Source organism: Stenella coeruleoalba (assembly GCF_951394435.1).
Source record: "Stenella coeruleoalba genome assembly, chromosome: 4".
NCBI lineage: Eukaryota > Metazoa > Chordata > Mammalia > Artiodactyla > Delphinidae > Stenella > Stenella coeruleoalba.
Window position 1 is genome coordinate 73,176,274 of NC_137149.1, and position 23,865 is coordinate 73,200,138.

The following is a 23,865-nucleotide window of genomic DNA, read 5'->3' on the forward strand; positions in this document are numbered from 1 at the left end:
ATAAGACAGTGACTGAGTATAGGGTGGTCTATAACACTATCAATATTCAAGCACTAAATTGTAGCCTGAACAGAAATAGTACTTTGTTTTGATAAAGATATGGTTTTGTTTTTTGGCATTGTATTTTTTAACTGTTTCGAACTTACTAGCCTCTGATTAAAACTATCAAAGTCTAAACAGCTAATGTTATCTACCAAATGACACAAATTTAAATCCCCATTTCTTTCAAAAATATTGTAATACTTAAGTAGTAAAACGAGAATACCTTAATATATATATATATTTTAAAGCAAAGGTTATTTACATTAGTTAATGAAATGAAAAGGGCCTTTACAGTAAATTTAAAAAGGAAATAATTACAGGTTAATAAAAAAATCAATTTGCTAACAAATCAAACTAATTTTTACCTCATACTTAAAAATAATGTCCAAATTTAAGAGCTAGTTTATTATTCCACAGATAAAGATTTTCCAACAGAGGCAAAACTGCATTTAAACCAATCATTTTTGTTGGTTTTCAAACAAAACTGGTTTTACTTGAAAATCAAACTATTCAATACTACTGTTAAAGGAATCAACTAAGAAATTTATATTTAAGATCACTTGATTTTTGCAATATATACTATGCAGCATGAAATGTTTCTTGCTTGGGAGGAATAAAGGGGAGGATAATTCATGGTGCCAGGTGTTAGGATGAGACTGACACAGATGCAGGTGCAAACAGGACAGTGCTGCCACAAGAAGCAACTGCAACTTGCTGCAGCTGCAGCTTCATTCAGTCTCCAATCATTTTTGTTGGTTTTCAAACAAAATTGGTTTTATTTGAAAATCAAACTCTTTATTCAATACTACTGTAAAAGGAACCAACTAAGAAATTTATATTTAAGATCACTTGATTTTTGCAATATATACTATGCAGCATGAAATGTTTCTTGCTTAGGAGGAAAAAAGGGGAGGATAATTCATGGTGCCAGGTGTTAGGATGAGACTGACACAGATGCAGGTGCAAACAGGACAGTGTTGCCACAAGAAGCAACTGCAACTTGCTGCAGCTGCAGCTTCCTTGCAAGGAAAGGAGAAAAGCATACAGCTCCATTAATGTGGCACAGCTAAATAAGTACTAATCATCAAATACGAAAATCTTCATGTCAAACAAGGATGAGCTAGGTGAAAAACTGTTAGGATGAAGCTGGTTTTGAATGTTACATAATAAAATGTTTAATATTTATTTAAAGTACCTACTATAATTTAGTTACCATATTACCTCTTAGCATGTTAAACATGCTAAAGACACCACAGTCACAGAGGTGCCAATTATAATTCATAACTACTACTTACTGCCTTACATTTTCTAAGCTTATGTCATAAAAATCAGAAAATCAACTAACTCCCTGGATAATAATATGCCAATGACTAATTTATTACATTACTTTTTTTGAACAGTTTTTTGGCAAGAATTTTAAAGGAAAAAAGTGCCCTTGTTAACAATGATCAGCAAACCTCACTTGTTTCTTTGTAAAGATAGCCTTTTAGAGGCAGCTCTCCTTTTAAATGAAAATAGGGCAGCAGTTATGGTCACACTTTTTGTTAATTTAGTTGCCAGTCAGCCCCAAATCAAAAGAAAATAAGGCTGCAGAGTGTAATTAACATTCAGTTCAGTCGTTTTGTCCCTTGTCTAGCCCCCAAGCTTTGTTAAAATTGCCATCTGAATGCTGAAGGCTGTAGGGAAATCGATTTGATTCTAATCGCACCATGAAAAGAACATGATCTAACTGCTTTCAGCCCTCCGTAAATCTGTACTAGGTCTTTAGCACAATGCAACTTCCAATTTAAAAAGCACTGAATGTCTCGTCAATGACTTTGTGAAGAAAAAAGAACAAGGAGCAGACATAAAAATTCCAATAGTTGTTTAAGCATTAAAGTTCATTTGCATCACAGCGAACCTGAAAAGGGCTGACCTCTCAAACCGCCTCTCAGGTCTATGAAGTTGTAGCCTTGACAAGCTCACATTGACAGAGCTCATTGACTCTGAAAGGCTACTCTATCAATGGTGAAAAATGGCAATAGGTTCTACTCTGAGCAGGCATCTGCCTGCCCACCCGCTGCTAAACCAATGGCAAAACCGATTCAAAACCTGAATCTACCTTGTAATCTTCCTTTCTAGGACCTTTTAATAATAGATTAAGATTACTATACAATTTGAGGTTTTACTTTTTACTGATGGTTTAAAAAGGGGGCAGGGGGTATGAAAGAAGTAAGGTGGGGAGAACAAGCTTTCCAAGTCTCTTGTTTCATATTAATGTATAAAAATTAAAAGGTTGACATTACAATCTGCAAATATTCATTACTCACAGAAAAAAGGGTAGTTACCACAATCATCGTTTCATCACAAATTTAAACCCATACTATATTATAACAAGAACAAATCTCATTATGAATGGATCTCATGGTGTATATCATACATACACACACACATAAATTTAGAAACTTAAATATTTACTTTAAATAAATCAACTACCAGTATTTGAATAAAAGGTAATTATAAAGTATGAACCTTAAATTCCAAAATATTCATGTAGGAATTCTGAATTTATCCTTTGCCTCTAATTGAAAGTTTAATGACAAGGTTTGATGATATAATAATTATATCTTACAATATTTAAGAATTCTAAACCAAACAAACGGTGGTATGCCATATTCTAAGTAAGCATCTAAATATAAAATATTTTTACACACTTCACAGTCTGGAGTAATAGCTGTGAATTAACACCATCTAATCTTGCTATAAGACTTCTTTCCTGCTTGACAGGTGAAAAAAAAAGCACTTGCACGTGCAGCTTAATTAATCATTGCACTTGACATCTCAATGATTTACAGTGAGGAGCAGGTGAGAACATACAAAACCAGAAAGGAACCCTTCATCTGAGTGGAACATTTCTAGCACACTAAGGTGACAAGTATATAGATTGTAACAGTCATTAAAAAAAAAAAAAGAAAGAAAAGAAAGAAAGAAAAGAAACTGTGCCACAAATTATTTGTTAGTAACAACAAAAGCTCAAATTAAATGGGGGGAAAAAAAGCTTTAACTACTGAGAATGTTTAATACTTTGCAATTATTTTAGTTAACAAAATCAAAATATATTTTCACAATTAAATACAATACCAATTTGGCAGATATTGAAAAAAATATGACACTTCAGCATTTATAAAAGCTATTTAAAGCCTTTAAACATGAAAAGAAAGTACCTTATTATTGCAGTAATCTAGAAATAAAAGTTAAGAGTTTATGTCCACAGGGTTGTCAGATAGCTATTTCTAATGAAATATAAGATTTAACATTGCCTAACTCTGTGATTACTACTGGACAAACAAACTTAACCATATAAATATCTGTCCTTGATTTTTAAAAGTTTGTATCGATCACCAAATTCAACATAAATTAAAGCAAACTAATATGCATCAGAAAAAAAAACAATATGTATAAGGTCTGTCAACATGAAGTACCAAAAAAATATATCATCTTTTGGTATTCTAGGTCAGTGGATCTAAAAATAAGTCATCTTAATTTTCTTAAAAGAATTTGGTGCTTGTGAAAAGCACCAGACTGACAGTCATGGGAACTAAAAATCTTCTATTTAACTGAAAGAACAGGGGAAAGGGCAGTGCAGGCTTCAGTGCAAGCTTCCCTACAGTGGGCCTTAATCCTTTTCAGTGCTCACACCCTGGGGGCGAGAGGACAGGTTAGTGGTTCTTAACCAATGAATCCTCAGTCCTTCTGCATAAGATGATCAATAAGAAATCTAGTTTTATCATGGATTCTTATCCTTAATTAAAAGGACCAAGACCATCAACTCATACCATGTAATCAAAACAAGTTTTTTATGAGAATAACATCATGTCAACTAACCTGGTTGGGAAAAGGACTGCTCCAAGCATCTGGACTCCTACCCATCTCCCTCATCACAGAGCTCTCACTTTAACTTTTTTTTTAACACATTTCCTCATTTCAGCACCTTGCTAATTTTATTTTTCTCACTGGTGAACTAGTTCTAATATAGCTGTTCAGCAATGTTAAAGTAAAAAATAATAGAGGTTTAAAAACATCATTACAATTATAAATAGTCTTATTTATTAAATAGACTCAACTTGAGTAGTAAGTAGTAATAACAGGAGGATAGAAATTTTGGCTTTTACTCCTTTGGTTCCTTTACATTTTTGGCAGAATTGTGGAAATAAGTCAAAACATGCCAACTGCAAAAGAGGTAAAATAGCCTGGATAATTCACATAAAAGGCTAATTAAATAATGATTAATCAACAATTAATATTAGGTATGATATAGCCCTATCAATTTCCAAAGAAGCATCTAGAGTAAGCTTACAATAGAAAAATACATATGAAACACCTAAATAAAGTTATGTTACTGCAATTGAAAATCAGGATTTCCTGAAAATTCAAATTTGACGTATTATTAGAAGAAACATTTTTGTAATTTTTTTCTAATATCATACTTTCTAAGGAATATGTTATTATTCCCTATAAACAAATTATGTGCCACTAGATATAAATAAGTCTTTCAGGACAGCAAGAAATCATTTAGCAAATCTTCAATGTATTACTTCTCTACTTTGTTACCACTATTACTTAACAGCATACTCATTACCAACGATTCATTTACTCACAATCAATTGTTTGAAAAAACGGTTTTTCAAAGAAGTAGTTTTCTAGAACTTGCTAATAAAATCAATAGAAATTTCACAGATTTTAAAGTACTTAAAACCAAAGGAAAAACGTTTAATGTGGAAGCTGTAACAAAATTTCTCTGAATTTTTCTCAAAGAAATGGCATTCTTATCAGTCTTTAGAACATAAGATGCTAAGATATGTTAACAAAATGTATAAATAGGGTAGCTCACTAATAACTATTTGTAAAAGTTCAACTACTTAAAATTAAAGCTTATTTGAACAGGATTTATTCATAACATCACAATGTTCAATGTCTTATTTAAAACAAGTTTTAGTTTTAAACTCCTACGTTTATAATGCATTAATTAAGCTTTAGCTAAAATAATGCTTTGAATGTATTCATAATTTTTTAAACTTTTAAGTATTTTCAAATAAAAACTGTACTTATCTTTTGACATCTGTGCAAATTCAAATCATTAAAATAAGTGAAACAAAAATGTTCTTAGTTATAAGTCATTAGAAAGAAACCATACAAAATTTTAAATAATTATTTTAACTTAAGAGAAAATTACTTGATTCACCTCTGTCTGTTCTGGATTAATATAAATCTTATACTGCAGTTATGTGCAGAAAATTAAATGGCATATCTCAGTATTATGATACATGAAAACTCTATATTCACCAAAAGACAAACTAGAATATGATTAGATTCCTCAAAAGGATTTTTAAACAAATTCCCTTCCTGTACTTAAAGGCCGCTTTTAAAAATTTTATGTGAATATTAACTTTTAAGTAACCTAAACTAAATATCCACTGAAGTATATTCAGAACAATCCTTTTCATACTGTTTGTTAAAAGTACTATTTTTAGATGAAGATAAACTAAACAACTGCAAATATTTTGTGTATCAAAAGTGCCCTTTTAACTTAGTACTGAGCAGTGACTTACAGGTACTAATCTTAAACAAGGTATGCTTAAATACAATTTAATCAAGAGTATATGACTAGGGCTTCCCTGGTGGCGCAGTGGTTAAGAATCCACCTGCCAATGCTGGGGACATGGGTTCGAGCCCTGGTCCGGGAAGATCCCACATGCCTCGGAGCAACTAAGTCCACATGCCTCGGAGCAACTAAGCCCGTGCACCACAACTACCGAGCCTGCGCTCTAGAGCCCGCGAGCCACAACTACTGAAGCCCGAGAGCCTACAGCCCGTGCTCCACAACAAGAGAAGCCACCGCAGTGAGAAGCCCTCACACCCCAATGAAGAGTAGCCCCCACTCGCCGCAACTAGAGAAAGCCCATATGCAGCAAGAAGACCCAACACAGCCAAAAATAAATAAATAAATAAATTTATATTAAAAAAAAGAGTGTATGACTAGGCTTGTGGTTCTTAACTTTTTAAGGTTACTCTGACTACCTTGTGAATGATGAAAAAAGCATTTATGCACCAATATGTAAAATGTTGCAATTTTAAGGGGTTATCCACAAACCTCTGATAACTTTTCAGAAAATACTGATAACATATCAAAAAACTAAAACTGAGTTTCAACTGACAGCAGAAAATTAGAAAAATTATTCATAAGACAAATGAATTTCACTAAGCTAACAGAGTCAAATGTATTACTATCAGGGATTTTTAAAATCTATATAACTACACAAGGAAGAATCACTGGCTAGAACCAACAGGTGGGGTTAAAAAAAAATTACTGCTGATTAATTATAATGGACAACTGGAGAAACAGAAACAAAAAGGAGTAAGGAATAGTATTTGTTGATCCTCACTTTGGATGTGACCCCATGCCATGTGTCTTCCCTTTGTTACCTTATTTAATCTTCACAATAAACCTAGAAGGCAGCTTGTATAACTTTTATTTTACATATGAAAACTGTGTCTTAGTGGGGTTAAGAAACTTAAAGCTACACTAGGAAATGGTGGAGCTGCGATTTGAAACCGGGATTGTATGGCTTTCAACATCATGCTCTCTCCATTATTCAACGAACTATGAATTTGTAAAGAATTTGTAACTTGTTGAATAACATGTCTATGACACGCAAGGTATCTTAAGCCACTAACTAGGCTATCGGCCTTGAACAGCCAACCTAATCTAAAACTAAATTTTCTCCAGCTCTAAGGTCTAGAAGTACTCATTCTACTTTATTCTTAAGTCTCAATGAGATTTATCCAAAATGTATTTTGTTTTTGTTTATATCTTGCTTTGTGCAACAAAACATGAATTGAGGTATATTATTATTTTATAGATTAAGTACACAGGCTTAAAGAAGTTAAATAGTTTGCCCAAGGTCACACAACCAGTAAGGGTAATGACAGGATTCAAACTCAGATCTCTAAACTTTAAACCCAACATTCTTTTTACTTGGGATCAGCAAGCATAACTATTTTTACTTGCAACTGAATTAAGAGACATCAATTTATAAATCCTCCCAATCAAGGCACAAACATAAAATGAATACAACGTCCTTAAAATACGATTTCTTCAATTCCAAACACGAAGAAATTTCAAACAAAATGTTAAAAAACAAGAGAGTGATAATCACACCATTCTTTCCTTCCCAACATGCAAAGAACAGCATAATCTTTATGTAAAGTCAAGGTAACTAGAGACTTATATTTCTGTGTAGGATGTCAAACTCAAGCCAACACTCCCATCACAAATAGAAACGGATAAACTGAAGAAGAAAAAAACCCCATTATTTCTAAAACATCAGAAAATTCTGGAAGCAACAAGGACTAGATGAAATAAAATCCAGAGAAGGAAAGAGCGCTTTCTAAATCATTTGATGATTATGTACTGGCCATTTTCTTTCTTTGTTGATTAGAGAGGTCAGCTGAGGATTAGGCTTGGCACCAGTGGGACTCTACTAGGGAAAAGGGAAATCAACAGAGCTTTTGTAGGTTGTACAGCCTGGCCCAATGGACTGGAAATTAGATGTACCCTAAAATGCAAAGCCAGTTTTCCCTAGAGACACTACTGAATTCTGGGGCAGCATGGAAGGATGGGGGACCAAGACAAAAAGGCAGAGAAAAATTACTCATAGTCTCCTAGTATTTAGGAGACAAAATTCTGCTAGATGGAGGAGGATCTGCAACAAACTCATGATTGGTCTCCCCCTCAAAACACCTGAACCTGCACAAGATGGAAAGCTAAACTCAAAATATCCGAAGGATACAACCTCCTGAGGAGAGGAGACAAAGACCTGCCAGGCCTCAATCAAAAGTCTGAAAGGGTCATACCCAAGAAATAGAAAACCAGAGATGGACTGAATCTACTAAACTTGCAACCCAGCCCAATCCACCTCAATCTCTCATTAGATCAAAGTGATCGTTCTCCTCAAGCTACCTGCCTAATATAGAACAGATGGGACCCTTGATTTTGGAAGATTTTTTCTGGAGTTTCTACTTCATTCTGTTTATAACATCTACCATAAAATTTAAAACTTTAAGAGTCAGGAAAAAATGACCAATAATCAAAAGAAAAAACCCACAGAAACAGATCCACAGATAATCCAAGTATTGGTATTAGCTGACAGGAATTTAAATTAACTATGATTAGTATGTTCAATTAAATAGAGGGAAAAGACGGACAAAATGGGTGAAAAGATGAAGAATTTCAAAAGAGGACTAGCCTCTATAAAAACATCAAATGGACCTTCTAGAACTGAAAAATACACCATCTGAAATTAAGAACTCATGGCATGGGGTAACAGCAGACTGGACACTGAAGAAGGTGAGCAAATCTTTCTATAAACCACCACACCAATACTATGTTCTAAATATTCAGAGGGAACTGAATGTCAGCCAGCTCTAGGCAAAACACATTTTAAAGGAGTCGAACACATCTTTAAAGTCCCAGTGCAATCTCTGCACATTTAAGACTCAAAGTTTACACTTCTTTCTTGCATATCTTCTTTCATAATGAGAATTTAATTTAGTAACATGTTTTTACTCCAGCTAAAAACAAATCATCAGTGCCATTCACACTAACGGAAGTAATTTATTTAGTTTATGTAAGAATCAGTTTTCTAAGTTTCACGCCTAAAGTATTCTTTAAAATGAAACAGCAATAAATATATTCTTCTGGTCCTAAGAAATTTTTTACATGAGATCCCTTTTCCACAGCAATTGAAGTAAGATTTGAAAGAGGTTAAACCTATTTATCCTTATAATGTGGGAGATACTAAAGAGGCAAGAAACTGCAAATTGAACACTTAAGGATAGATGGGTGTTAGAATACCGGACTCTACCTTCAGTGCGAGTCCCTGTCCCCCCTACTTTGCATTAACTCCTTACATGACATTCTCAGTCTCTCTAAGAGTAAATACACAAGTTTTAAGGAAGGGTGTAATATTATAAAAAGAAAAAACTTTACCAGAAATAATGTGTACTTATTTATTAGGGAGTGAGACCCTGATAATTTTTCAAAGACAGGGATGTTGATTTTTGTTTTTATAAAAGTAAAACAGAAGCAAAAGCAATATATCAACTCTTAGTTGTCCAACTAGAACTTTGTATAAAATCTGATTAAAATATACTGTTTTCCTGCATCTTTATCTCCTTTATGGCCTCCTTCCTTTACTGTTAGTTTGTATTTTCAAGAAATACAAATTTGTTTATGGGCTTCCCTGGTGGCGCAGTGGTTGGGAGTCCGCCTGCCGATGCAGGGGACACGGGTTCATGGCCCGGTCCGGGAAGATCCCACATGCCGCGGAGTGGCTGGGCCCATGAGCCATGGCTGCTGAGCCTGCGCGTCCGGAGCCTGTGCTCCGCAACGGGAGAGGCCACAGCAGTGAGAGGCCCACGTACCACACACACACAAAAAAATACAAATTTGTTTAAATATTAGGGAAAAAATAATTGGAAAGCTAAATCTGCTGAAAAACTAAAGTACTGCAAAAGCTAATATAAAATGCTTGAACACTGTTACCATTTATAAATCAACTGGATAAACTTACAACACTCAATGGGCCTGAATCTCCTATCTTGTGAAATAATGATCTTTTAAGTTTCTTCCAAACCTCTAAAATCCCCCTGCTTCCAGGTATAAAATTAAATTATGATAAGTAATAAAAAACAGCTTGATTTTGTATCCTTATCAAAGAGTGAAAAAAAAGCATATCTGAGGCTTTACGCCTGGGGTTCAAATTATGGCCTAGCTTTGTAGACTGTGGGATCTCAAACAGATTACTTAACTTCTGAGCCTCAGTTTTCTCATCCTTAAAATAGGAATAATATGAATGCCTACTCTTGGAATTTGGGGAAGATTGAATGACACAGTACAAGTAAATTGATTAACTCAATGACCCTGGCATAAAGTGAACACTCAAGATTAGAAGAGAACGTTTGGGTTTTGCAATATATATGTGTATCAGATCATCATGTTATACACTTTAAACTTATGCAATGTTATGTGTCAATTACATCTCAGTAAAGCTGGGGGTGGGGGAAGAATGCATGGGGTAGATCTTACATTAAATGTTCTTGTCACACATACATACACAAAAAAAGAGGGAGGAAAGGAGTGAATTATTAGAGGTGATGGTTGGGTTTACAGCACCGCTTATAATGTTGGTTTCACAGATGTATACTTATCTTGAACATATGAAAGCCCTTATAAATATGTTATATTTATAGAAATAAAGCAATTGGATAGCATTCATTAAAAAAAAGTTAGCACTGGTTTTCCTATACTTTCAATTAATAATAATGATTGTCATAAGACTACATTTAACTCATCATCTCTTTTGTTTACCAGAAACTTTTCAAGATCGCCCTTCACTAAAATTTCATTATGATGTTTTTAAGTTTGTTTTGCTTTCATTACCTGAAACATGTTAGCATTTTTCTTTATCTAATTCTTCATCCAAAGGTTCACTGACATTCTCATCTTATGATTCAGAGTTACTGAATACACATGCTCAAATCCCAAACACAGAGTAAATTAGAGTACTAAAAGTTTTGGGTAACTTTTAATACTGTTAGTATAACTGAGTAAGTATACTTCAAATTCCTCTCATATACAAATATTTGCAGCTCTTTGGTTATGACTGTCCTAGGTTCACTTTCCCTTGAATTTTTTTAAGTCTTACAAGGCTGCATTCTCACTCAAAACCCTCTACTCTTGACCTCTTCCATTTGGATTTTCCACCCCTTCTATACCCCAACCAAAGTGACTCACAATTATTGGATAACTAAACTTGAGGTTGAGAGAAAAGATATCTAGAAGTAAATCTAAGCATAATACAACTTAAAGTAAAACAGATGAGATACAGGCCTTTTTTTTTTTAATCAAAGTTTCAAAACTAAATAGCAATTATCCAAAAAAAACTCAGAGAAGCCAAAAAAGTAAAAGGAAAACTAAAAAAAAACAAAGAAAATATTTTACTAAAATGTTAAATCTTTAGATTTGAAATAAAAATCAATATTGAGAACTTCTTTACTTAGAGCTTGGAAATAGCGATGTTTTGTAGACCTACACAGCTCAATTTTCAAAGGATTATAGATTTTTAGGGCTGGAGAGTACCTAGAGAGATCAGTCAGCCTCTCTTCTTCTGAGATTAAAAGAAAAAGAAGATGTGCGGGGGATGGTGGTGAAAGTCCAGTCTCAGAGAGGTTTTAAGCGACTCTCTCAAAGTCACTCAGCTTCAAACAGTAATTTACTATTGTTTATACTTTATCACACTGCTCCTGCAGAAAAAAAAAAATGTTATTTACTCTAAAAGACAAGATGCTTTTATTTACTTAGGAATATTATTTTGAATAGTGAGGACTATATCTTCTGAAATGTTACGTTCTTACTACTCACAAATTTCAAAAGCCAAAAGGTACATTCATTCAGCAAATACTTATTGAACATAAAGTAGACGAGAGGCACTGTGAGAGGCACTGGGGATATAGTAGTTAGCAAGACAGACACTGGGAAGAATAATAAAATGATATTAATAGCAACTGCCGTTAACTAAGCACACACTATAGCCAAAATGCTATACTAAGTACCCTACATGCACTTGCTCTAATTTTTTTTTTTTTTTTTTTTGCGGTACGCGGGCCTCTCACTGTTGTGGCCTCTCCCGTTGCGGAGCACAGGCTCTGGACGCGCAGGCTCAGCGGCCACGGCTCACGGGCCCAGCTGCTCCGCGGCATGTGGGATCTTCCCGGACCGGGGCACGAACCCGTGTCCCCTGCATTGGCAGGCGGACTCTCAACCACTGCGCCACCAGGGAAGCCCACTTGCTCTAATTTTTAAAACAACACTGCAAAGAAGAGATTAACGCCATCTTAGAGAGGTAAAAACTGAGGTTTAGAGAGAGTGAACTGATCAGTCATTCTGAGTAAGTACCACTTTCCAAACCAGTTCCTCTAGCACCAAAGTGCAGGTCCCAGCTACCACATGTTGCAGCCTATTTCCCTATTCCTAAAGAAATGATTCCCTGATACAGGACAACATACAAATAAAAGTATAAAGGGAATGGAAATATACACTATTTACAACAAATCCATACAGAGAGCACTTTTAGAAAGCCACACAATTTTGGTCATCATATGTAAGAGAGAGATTAAAGCACTAAAAAAAGGAGGTAAGACAACTCATTAGATTAAGAAATTGGTGTAGAGGGCTTCCCTGGTGCCGCAGTGGTTGAGAGTCCGCCTGCCGATACAGGGGACGCGGGTTCGTGTCCCGGTCTGGGAAGATCCCACATGCTGCGGAGCGGCCAGGCCTGTGAGCCATGGCCGCTGAGCCTGTGCGTCCGGAGCCTGTACTCCGCAACAGGAAAGGCCACAACAGTGAGAGGCCCGCGTACTGCGCCAAAAAAAAAAAAAAAAAAAAAAAAAAAGAAATTGGTGTATAAACATTCTAAAACTTAAGAGTTCTTCAGTCAGAAAGGATAATGGTTGAGAGCATATATAAACAAAGTCTATAAAACCACTAAATGTGGGATATTTTATATATATATATGCAAAATCTTAGAAGACTGAAACTAATAGTTACTTTAGGATGGAAAACAAGCTAAAACAAAAAATACTGTAACACAACATACAGTAAAATTATGAAACTTGTTTCCTCAATAAATAAGCCAGGCTGAAAGAAAAACAAGTCATAAAGAGTTCACTTACTTAGACATCAATTTTCAAAACTATAATATTACAATTAAGGCACAATCAAAAAGCAAAGTATAATCACAAGTATCAATGAAAATAAGCTTTTGCAAAGTAAAGGTCATAAGATCTATTTAATGAAGCTGAAGCATTTTATTTGCTTGTAAGCTCCTCAAGCTCTTACAAAGAACAGCAAAAGGCTGAGGTTTTCTGCTTTATTGTCTTCCAAGCACTTATCACTATCTGTAATTACCTCATTGCTTTCTGTCTACTTTTTAAGTCTACAAGAGGAAACATATAACCTCTAAACAGTATCTAAACAGCAGCTTAAACAGTACCAAGTCCACAGTGCAGCTTTAGAAATATTAATTGAATTAATGAATAAGTAACTTCCAGAGAATGGCATACTAGCAGCATAAAGAAGTGGTAGCTAAAACCAGCAATTTCATAAGACACATATGCTTATATTCTAAGAGTATCAACTTTATTCAATAAGTCATTTTAAACATTTTCTATTAAAACAAATATATGTTATGTAATAGAATGTAAAATTCAGATGAGTGTCTGAGATGTAACACAAGACTTCAAACATATTTTGTGATTGGAGGTGGCTACCTCATATTTCTAGACCCTAAGGACATATATTTATTGTCTTTTGTTATTAGAGCTACCTCATGAAAAACATGACAAGTACTTACAAACTTAAACTATCTCTGCACTCATCTAGCCAATTCTCCAAATAGACTACATGCTCTTTGAGTATAGCGTTAATATAAATCTTTCAATCCGCAGCACAGTAGTTATTTGTCAAAACACTTCTATAGAAAGAGGACATTCAGACTTTCATTTTCAGCGACGATGCAGCAATAGGCACCAGATTTACCCTCTGGCCTGAAACCACCAAAACAAACAAACAAAAACCCAAAATACCCCTCAAAGCATATGAAACTGTTTTCAAGACAATGGACAACAGACAAGGAAAGACCAGAATTCCTGGGAGACAGAGACAAATGAGAAAGGCCCTATGCTTTCCCATGATTACTGATGTCAGAGAGCTTCCAGGCCACAGTGAATGGAGGGAGAGCCCAGACAAAGCCGGCAACTCCGAGTTAAGGAGACTGAGCTGAGAATCTGAGGAAACCAAGGCAGCTAGAAGCCACAGAACAGAGTACCAGAGAGGAAAGTGCTGCGAAGAACTCCAAAGATCTGCAGATAGTCTCTACTGAGTATCAAGGTGAGTGCTGAGCAGCACACATGGGTAAGGAAACTACCAAAGGTAGAGCAAAGAACTACTAGAAAGGATTACAGGAAGAGTATCCCAAACTGACAAATATCCAGCACAAAGCCTCTTTCCATGAGCCATACTAGAGAACATCACAATTAACAAGCTACTGAGTAAAGTAACCAGGAAGGTCTTGCCTCACTAGTGCTCAGCCCTAGACTAAACACTGCTCTGGTTCCTCGAGAAGTTAAGCACAAACTGTGATATATATGCATAATGGGATATTATTCAACCATAAAAAAGAATGGAGAATTGATACACATTACAACACAGAGGAACCTTGATGAGTGCTCCTAAAATTTAAGGAAGAAATAACGCATATTCTGCACAAACTCATCCAGAAAACTAAAGAGGAGGGAACACTTCCCAACTCATTTTGTGAGGCTATCACTACCCCAATGCCAAAATCAGACATTACGAGAAAAGACTACAGAAAAATATCCCTCATGAACACAGATATAAGACTTCTAAACAAACTTAGAGTCTATCAAATCCAACAAAAATATTAAAAGAAAAATAGACCAAGTGAGGTTCATTCCAGGAATGCAAGGTTGGTTTAACGTCCAAAAATCCAATCAATTCCACATATTTCTAAACTAAAAACGAAAAACCATATAACCACTCTAAAGAAGCAGAAAAGGTATCTGACAAAATCCACCATCTATTCCTGATAAAAACTCTCCACAGACTAGTAGAATAAAACTTACTCAGATGATAAAGGACATCTACAAAACCCTGTCATTAATAATGATATGGAATGATGAAAGTGAGAATGCATTCCCCCTAATATCAGGAGCAAGACAAGGACATATGTTCTCACTGCTTCTAATCAGTGTTTTTCTGGAGATTCTAGTCAGTGCAGTTAGAAATAAATAAATTAAATCCAAAGCAAGAAGAAGAAATAATAAAAATAAGAGCAAAAAGCAGTGAAATTGAAAACAGAAAAATAGAGAAAATCAGGCCTAAAGGAGTCCACTCTCATCACTCCTATTCAACATTTTACTGGAAATCCTACTCAGTGAAAAAAGAGAGAAAGAAATAAAAGGTATACAGATTAGAAATCAAGAAATAAAACAACATAGTTATCTATGTAGAAAATCCCATAGAATGTACAAAAACATTCCTGTAATATAATAAGATCACAGGACACAATGTCAATATACAAAAATCAATTGTATTTTTTATGTACTAGCAATGAACAACTGGAAATCAAAAATTTAAAAATACCATTAATAGCACCAAAACCAAAGAAATAAGTACATATAAAGCTAACAAAATATGTGCATGATCTGTATGCTATGCAAAAAATTACAAAATACTGATGAAAAAGAAATCAAAGAAGACCTAAATAAATAGAGAGGTATGCCACATTAATGGTTTAGAAGACTTGTTGTTAAGATGTCTATTTTCTCCATATTGATCTATAATTTCAATCCATCAAAATCCCAGCATATTTTTTTAGACACAACAATCTGATTCTAAAACATATATGAAAAATGAAAGAAATTAGAATAGCCAAAACAATCCTGAAAAAGAAGAATGAAGTTTGGAAGACTTGCCCTACCTGATTCCACACTTACTATGAAGGTATAAGGTACTAAACTATATATATATATACACACACACACACACACACACACATATATGTATACATATATATACACACACACTAGATACTATATATACATATATATAGATGTATCTTGTATATAGTACTTTATAGTTTTATAGTAGGTACTACAGCACTATAGCATATATATATACTATATACTATACAGCTATAAAATATTATAAATAAGATCACATGGTATTGAAATCAAGATGGACACAAGTCAATAGAACAGAACAGAGTCCAGAAATAGATCCACATATATATGGTTGATTGACTTTTGACAATGTACCCATACAATGGCAATTTAATGGAAAAAGGATAGTCTTTTCAACAAATCACCCTGGAAAACTTGAAGTCATATGCAAAAAATGAACTTTGATCTACTCACACCTGTACAAATACTGACTCAAAATGGGTGATAGACCTAAAAGTAAAATGCAGAAGAGATCACAGGAGAAAAATGTTGTGACCCTAATTTAGGCAAAGAATTCTTAGATATGACACCAAATGCACAATCAATTTTTTTAAAATTAACAAATTGGACTTAAGCAAAATAAAAAACTTTTGCTCTGCCAAAGACATTAAGAGAATGAAAAGACAATTACAGACTGCAAAAATATATTTGCAAGTTATATATCTGACAAGGGATGTCCTTCAATTGGTGAATGGATAAACAAATTGTGATACATCCATACAATAGAATGCTACTCAGCAATAAAAAAGAATAAACTATTGATACATGAAACAAAATAGATGACTCTAAAATGCACTACCTGAATGAAAGAAGCCAGATTCAAGTGGCTATATACGCTGTATACTTCCATTCATACAATATTCTAGAAAAGGCAGAACCATAGGGATAGAGAACAGATCAGTGTTGCCAGGGTTTAAAAACCGAAGAGGGTGTGACTGCAGTGGGACAGAAAAAGGAAGTTTTTTGAAGTGAAAGAACTGTAATGTATCTTGATTGTGGCAGTAGTTACACAACTCTATCCATTTGCCAAAAATCATAGAACTGTACATCAAAAAGAGAAAATTTTACTGTATATTAAATAATTTTCAAAAATAGGCTAAGGTAATTTTTTTAAAAGGAAAAGGCAGACTTCCCTGGTGGCACAGTGGTTGAGAATCTGCCTGCCAGTGCAGGGGACACAGGTTCAAGCCCTGGTCCAGGAAGATCCCACATGCCCCGGAGAAACTAAGCCCGTGCACTACAACTACTGAGCCTACACTATAGAGCCCGCGAGCCACAACTACTGAGCCCACACACTTAGAGCCCATGCTCTGCAACAAGAGAAGCCACCGCAATGAGAAGTCCGTGCACCACAACGAAGAGGAGCCCCCACTCGCCGCAACTAGAGAAAGCCTAAACACGGCAACGAAGACCCAACGCAGCCAAAAAATAAATAAATTTTAAAAAAAATTAAAAGGAAAAGGCAATTTGGAAGACCTAAAAATAATAACGATAGGACAGATTAAAAACCAGGTCTCTGGAACATGGCCAGGTCATAAAAAGGATCACTCATTTGGGGATGGGTTTCAAAGACAAGGCAGAAATCTAGTTATTCAAACTATTAAGTAATGTTAGGAAGGTGAAAACGCTAAGCTGCATATGGAGTATGCCTTTGGTCCTGATTTGCCTTAGAGTGAGACAATTCTAACCGTATAAGACGATTCCACATCACAAACGAGGACAAAGCAGAGGTTCAGAGGGGTTCAGAGGCTGGCAATCAGGCTGGGTTTTAGCTTTTATTTATACTAGTACCTCTAAATCAAGGGTTCTTAACATGGAATACCTAGATAGAATTCCAGCAGTCTGTGAAAGTGGACAGAACAAAAATTCATCTTTAATTTCACTAACCTCTAACTGAAATGTAGTATATTTCCTTAGGCTATGAATGCATGCAACTAACTGGTAGTTTAAATAGGACCTGTATATTTATCACTCATAGAAATCACCGATTTTTCCTATAACATCATACTACCATGAGTCCCCTGCTATTTTATTTTGCATGCATTAATAAATATTTATAAAGCACACATTTGAGAGGTTTCAGTATTTTGATAACTATGTAATTGGTTTCCTCAATAATTCAATGTATTTGAAAACACATTTAAGATACATTAAACCTTTCCAAACACAAATAAAACATTATTCTAAGAAAGGGTTCATAGGCTTCCTCAGACTATCAAAGGGGTCTATGATAAATAAAAGGTTAAAAATCCCTGCTCCAAATCATCCTGCCCCCATCTTACAAAGCACCCCTTTTTTCAGGGCCTCTAATACTCTTCATACATGCATGAAGGGTCCCTCTCTCCAATTATATAATAGTTTAAACCCTCGACAGGGAAATGAACAGTTTTTTAAGCAGTAGTCAAATTTTTTATGCCCACTGGACAGCAGAGTCCATAAAAAATTAAATCATATAAATACAAGAAAGACCTTAAACGTAATAATACACAGTTGAATGAAGTGTACTTTCTGAAACTACAGACTGAAATAACCTAAAAAGTCAATCTACCTTATGTCTCAAATAAGAAGGAATTTAATGAAAGCATCTGAAATATGATCTTCTTACTAAGAATTCATGGAGAAGGGTAGGAAGTTTACTTTTGTTTTCTAAATCCTACACTGTGTGCACATTGCAATGTCTTGTTTACTCATTTAAAAAGTAAAAAACAGAATCTCAAAACCTCAAAAAAATAAAAATAACTAGGTCACAAAGGTTTCTACAGTAATAAAACTCTCTGATTCCTTGGGTTAAATAACAGCAAATGGCCAATCAAGTAAGATATAGCAGTCACTTAAACAATGGAAATGCCCAAACAGTAGGAGGGAGTGAGAGGCTCTAAACTATAAGAGCTACAAATTCAACTGTGGATGCAGGTACAACCATATTTTTTTTTCCTTTTAATCTATGGTAGGAAGATGATCTGGTGAGAACTATGGGGGGGGAAAAAAGATATTCTTGGAATATAAAAAAGTAAATATTACAATAGTAATTTTATTATGAAGGCAATATCTACTTCCTATTAATAAAATGCACTAGTTAAATATTTTTCCAGTAGAAATATATATCTTATTATGTAAAACAAAAAAGGACAAATAAAATTTGCTTTTCCATATTTCCTATCATTTGATGACAAAATGAAATGTAGCCACACAAAACTATACATTCAATTTCAATGTAATGGTATTTCATTTTTATACATTTAATTACACAATTTTTTAAAGCTTTTTAACAAAAATATAACACATTCAATCTATACTAATTTGCCTTATCTCTACCCACATCTTGGAAATTTTTTATTATAAGCAGTCAAAATTATTACACTTTAGATCATTTTTTCAGATTACAGGATTATTATGTACTCATCACAGGAAACTTGTAAAATAACAAAAAAATTTTCTTTCAATAAAAAAAGAAAACAGAATTCCCCATAATTTCACCAAATAAAAATAAGCACTATTACCATTTTATTTCTTCTATGGGTACTATCTTACATTTCAGTAATAATGCTATTAATCAACATATATTAGACTCTTGCTCTGAACTATTCAACTAAAAGTTTTACAAACACTATTTTATTTTATCCTTACAACAGTCCTATTCAAGTAGGGAGGTAAATATTGCCATTTTACAAATATGTCAACTACAGTTTAAAGAGGTTAGGAAGGGACTTTCCTGGTGGCACAGTGGTTAAGAATCCACCTGCCAATGCAGGGGACGTGGGTTCGAGCCCTGGTCCGGGAAGATCCCGCATGCCACAGAGCAACTAAGCCCGTGCACCACAACTACTGAGCCTGCGCTCTAGAGCCTGTGCGCCACAACTACTGAGCCTGCGCTCTAGAGCCCGCGTGCCACAACTACTGAAGCCTGCCTGCCTAGAGCCCATGCTCTGCAACAAGAGAAAGCCACCACAATGAGAAGCCCGAGCTTCGCAACAAAGAGTAGCCCCCGCTCACCACGACTAGAGAAAGCCTGCACACAGCAACAAAGACCCAATGCAGCAAGAAATAAACAAACAAACAAATAAATAAATAGGTTAGGAAACATGCCTAGAAGGTCAGAGATAAGTGGCAGACCTGAACCCAAATTTTCAATTACCACCATGAATGTATACATAGAGAACGCTATATTCTACCCTAACGTAATGTCCTATGTCATAAAAATTATAATTTTCAGATTGCTATTTAACAGCATGTGGACATAACTTAATCACTCCTCTATTGGATCAAATTATTTCTGTATAGTATTCAGAATAGTGTGACGCATTCAATAAAAAAAATAAAAACTAGGTAAATGCAAGATTTGGCTTGTCAACTTCTATATTTAAATTAAAATATATAATTCAACTTACTCTTTTACTGAGGCAAATAACTGGCCACATACTGCAGCCTAGTGTGCAGCAGCAACAAAGGCAGCCACAAAGTAGCCAACGTACATTAACAGGAAGGTTCTTCTTAAGACAACTGTTAACTCTGTTGATGCTGGCTTTAAATTCTTCAGGAGCTACCTAAAGAAAAATTTTAAGAAATAACAACACTGCGGTATTAATGTCAATAAACATGTCTCATTAGCATAAATTTTTCTAATTTGTTAGGAAAAGACTTTAGTTTTGAGGCATACAAATAATACCTAAATAATTGACACTCACTTTTCCAGTTAATGAAGAAGGGAATTCTGATTCAAATTTGTTGCTCAGTCCAAATCTATTTTTTAAAAAAAGAAAAATATGTTATTACATGTCATTGTTGCAACAAATACACCATTTAACTTAATCAAATGTCAAGTAAATAGAGTGCAACTTTATACACAGAATAACAATGGAAGTTTGAGACACACTGTCATCAGCAATTTATGAAATGTAACAAGCAATTTTAGCAGCTGAATCAAAACTTTTATACAAGAGGCTGAGAATATACAAAGACATGACTTCTTTGGAGCTATCTTTGTGAGCCAAATAGTACTGTGGAAAACAACAGAACTGTCCAATTCTGTCAAAATTACTAAGATTCTTCCAATTAAGTAACAGGAAGCTAAAATCTCTGCTATTAATTACTCTTTAGGTCAAGAGCATTTTGTTAACTCTCAAAAAAGGGATAACATGTCTAAGAACGCAAATTACATTTTCTGAGATCAGCATATCTACACTGCTATTACAGCTACAGAATGTCAAAAACACCTGAACAAAACAGCTACTACAACTTTCAAATACCAAGACATTTGCTACACATACCCCCAAAGAAATGAAACCAAGGTAGTGCATTTTAACATCTTTAAGCTTTTAAGTGTCTTTAAAGATCATGAGGATTGACTGGGCACTTGACTATTTCTTTGCATAAGTTAGTGGGAAAGAATAAAACATTCATAGACAACATTGGTAATAGCAGACTGCACCCTGGAAATAAAATTGAGATGCTTACATATGACTTTTAGTGGACCCTGGAGCCAAATTTTTTTTCCGGTTTTATTGAGATATACTTGACATTTAACACTGCATTAATTTAAGGTGTACAACCTAATGATCCGATACATGCATGCATTGTGAAATGATTACCACAGTAAGTTTAGTTCACATCCATCACCTCACTGTTATATTTTTTTTTTCCTGTGAAGAAAATGCTTAAAATTCACTCTCTTAGCAACACTTGAATACACAATACTGCATCTTGGGTAGCTGGCACTGGTAAGAGGGATCCCCTAAGATATTCTGTATGAAACAGCTGGCCAGGTCAAGGGTTTCTAACTCAACCATCAGTGCAGCTAGAGAGAGAAATCAAATAAGGTAGGCTGTGTGCAGTCAATAAGGAGTGGTGGAGACCAGCCAAGCAGAGGTATACAATTTGTGTGTGTGTGAATGTAATGAGTCAGATCCAGCTGATTACTGTCACACTAGAATGCAGGCCCACCTTTGACAGGTTGTATTTTTCTTCTTCTAAGAGGAGATGGAAAACCAGATTTCTCTGCAAAATTTCCCACCTTTATAATACTGTGCAAGTCAATCACAACACTTCTGTGGGTCAGGTTGTCGTTTGCATCATGATCTAGACTTCCTTACAACATGTAGATGGTGGCATCTGAGACCATTCTGTCATCATCTTAAAGTACTTTCAAAAATTACTTAATAGCAGCACTGAAATAACATCAATATGTCTTTGTAAACAATGAATACTATTTATGAAAAAAGTTTTGACCCTAAACGTAAATTGGCAACCATTACTGTTTACTATAATTCTGGCATTGGTGATATTCTCTTTCTAAGACTCTGAGCTAAACCTGTTTTTTTCTGTGGGGGCCTCAGAGCAATGTGGTTCTACTTGAAAATGCCCCTACAGATAACTCACCTACAACTGTAAAGGCCCTAGCATGAGGAAGAGGTATGCAGTACTCGCTGACAGTTTTATGAGGTCTCTAGATAATGGACTCCCTTTTCATCTATTTGCCTTAGAGGAGATACCATTCAACAAATGTTTATAGAATACTGGACCTTCTAGATTATACACTTCCATCTCTTGTGTTATCTCCCTTGGTCTGAAGATCTTCTTCAAGCAACAGGTTTCATTTCAACCATGTTTATTATTGCAATTAACCATCTCCTTCCAACCTGTCCTCAAATTTTTTTAGAAAAGCAACAACCAGATACCTCCAAGTCTCCTAAAGATAAGTATCTTCCTCTTCCACCTTCAGCCATTAAATATTTGGAACAGATTATTTTATCAAATACCTATATTTGCCAGTAATATGCTAATTTAGAGGGAGCAATCCAGTATGAGTATAAACCTTAATTTCCTTTCTCTTCCAAGCCTGGATACTTCCTTATAATAAGGCTGAGTGTTGATGCTTTGCCCAGGGAGCACTACCAGCTAATTGCCCTGCTGTTCCTGCAAGCCAGGGCTCCTTGTAAGTCAGGCTAGTAGTTATTCTTCTGAGTAAGAACTAGCAGTTCCAAGGACATTCTTTAGGCACTGTCCTCTTCAGTCATAATTTTGTTGTGTCTTAACAACAGACAGTAATCCTTTCTCTTTCTTCATCTCACCCCCAAAAGAATGACATGGTTCACAATAGATGGGAGTGCTTAGCTTTGCCACCAGCCTTCCCTTCTTCCCTCCTTTCTTCCTTCCTTTATTTATTTATGGCTGCGTTGGGTCTTCGTTGCTGTGCGGGGGCTTTCTTGAGTTGCGGCGAGCGGGGGCTACTCTTTGTTGCGGTGCGAGGGCGTCTCACTGCAGTGGCTTCTCTTGTTGCGGAGCATGGGCTCTAGGTGTGCGGGTTTCAGTACTTGTGGCTCGCGGGCTCTAGAGCACAGCCTCAGTAGTTGTGGCGCACGGGCTCAGCTGCTCCACGGCACATGGGCTCTTCCCGGACCAGGGCTCAAACCTGTGTCCCCTGCATTGGCAGGTGGATTCTTAACCACTGCGCCACCAAGGAAGCCCCATTTCCCCTCACTTTTCTTTCCCACCTGCTTAACAAGAATACCTGTAAAGAGGGGCAAGAAGATGCTGCTGTTGAAGGCCTTGGAGTCTCCCCAGGCCACAGGAGTGAACCCCAACTGCAATCTGCTTTCGCTTTAAAAATGTTTAAAGACTGGGGCTTCCCTGGTGGCGCAGTGGTTGAGAGTCCGTCTGCCGATGCAGGGGACATGGGTTCGTGCCCCAGTCCGGGAAGATCCCACGTGCCGCGGAGCGGCTGGGCCCGTGAGCCATGGCCGCTGAGCCTGCGCGTCCAGAGCCTGTGCTCCGCAACGGGAGAGGCCACAGCAGTGAGAGGCCCCGCAAAAAAAAAAAAAAAAAAAAAAATGTTTAAAGACATTTAATATTCAAATCAAGTACTTCATGATTATAGGCAGATTGAGCCATGATACCCAGGCACCCTTTCCTCATTTCCATTTAGAATATAGTACTCTACTATATTCAAACATTTGGGTGAACAAGGGGTGTTCAAACATTTGGTGTCCGGACTTCTTTGGTCTCTTAAATCCTTGAGGACCTCAGTGAGCTTAAGCTTATGTGATTTAGATTTATCACTATTTCAGATTATACATTAGAACTGAGACATCCAAAACACTTAAAATTTTTATTCATAAATGAGCCCAAAATGCTCACTTTTACGCTAACAAAAATAATGTTTTTATGAGAAGTATTTTTCAAAACAAAAAACTTTAGTGAGATTTT

General features: G+C 35.5%; 1 protein-coding gene across 2 annotated transcripts in view; it reads right to left on the reverse strand.

The window, feature by feature from the left end:
- Positions 1-23,865, reverse strand: part of CHIC2 (cysteine rich hydrophobic domain 2) — a 51,345-nt gene that overhangs the window by 7,898 nt on the left and 19,582 nt on the right. For both annotated transcript variants that reach the window (XM_079920251.1, XM_079920252.1), the window contains exons 2-3: positions 20,349-20,403; positions 20,052-20,207 (exon numbers count right to left, since the gene is read on the reverse strand). In XM_079920251.1, the coding sequence (XP_079776377.1) occupies positions 20,052-20,207; positions 20,349-20,403 (211 nt within the window). The remainder of the gene's footprint in view (positions 1-20,051; positions 20,208-20,348; positions 20,404-23,865) is intronic.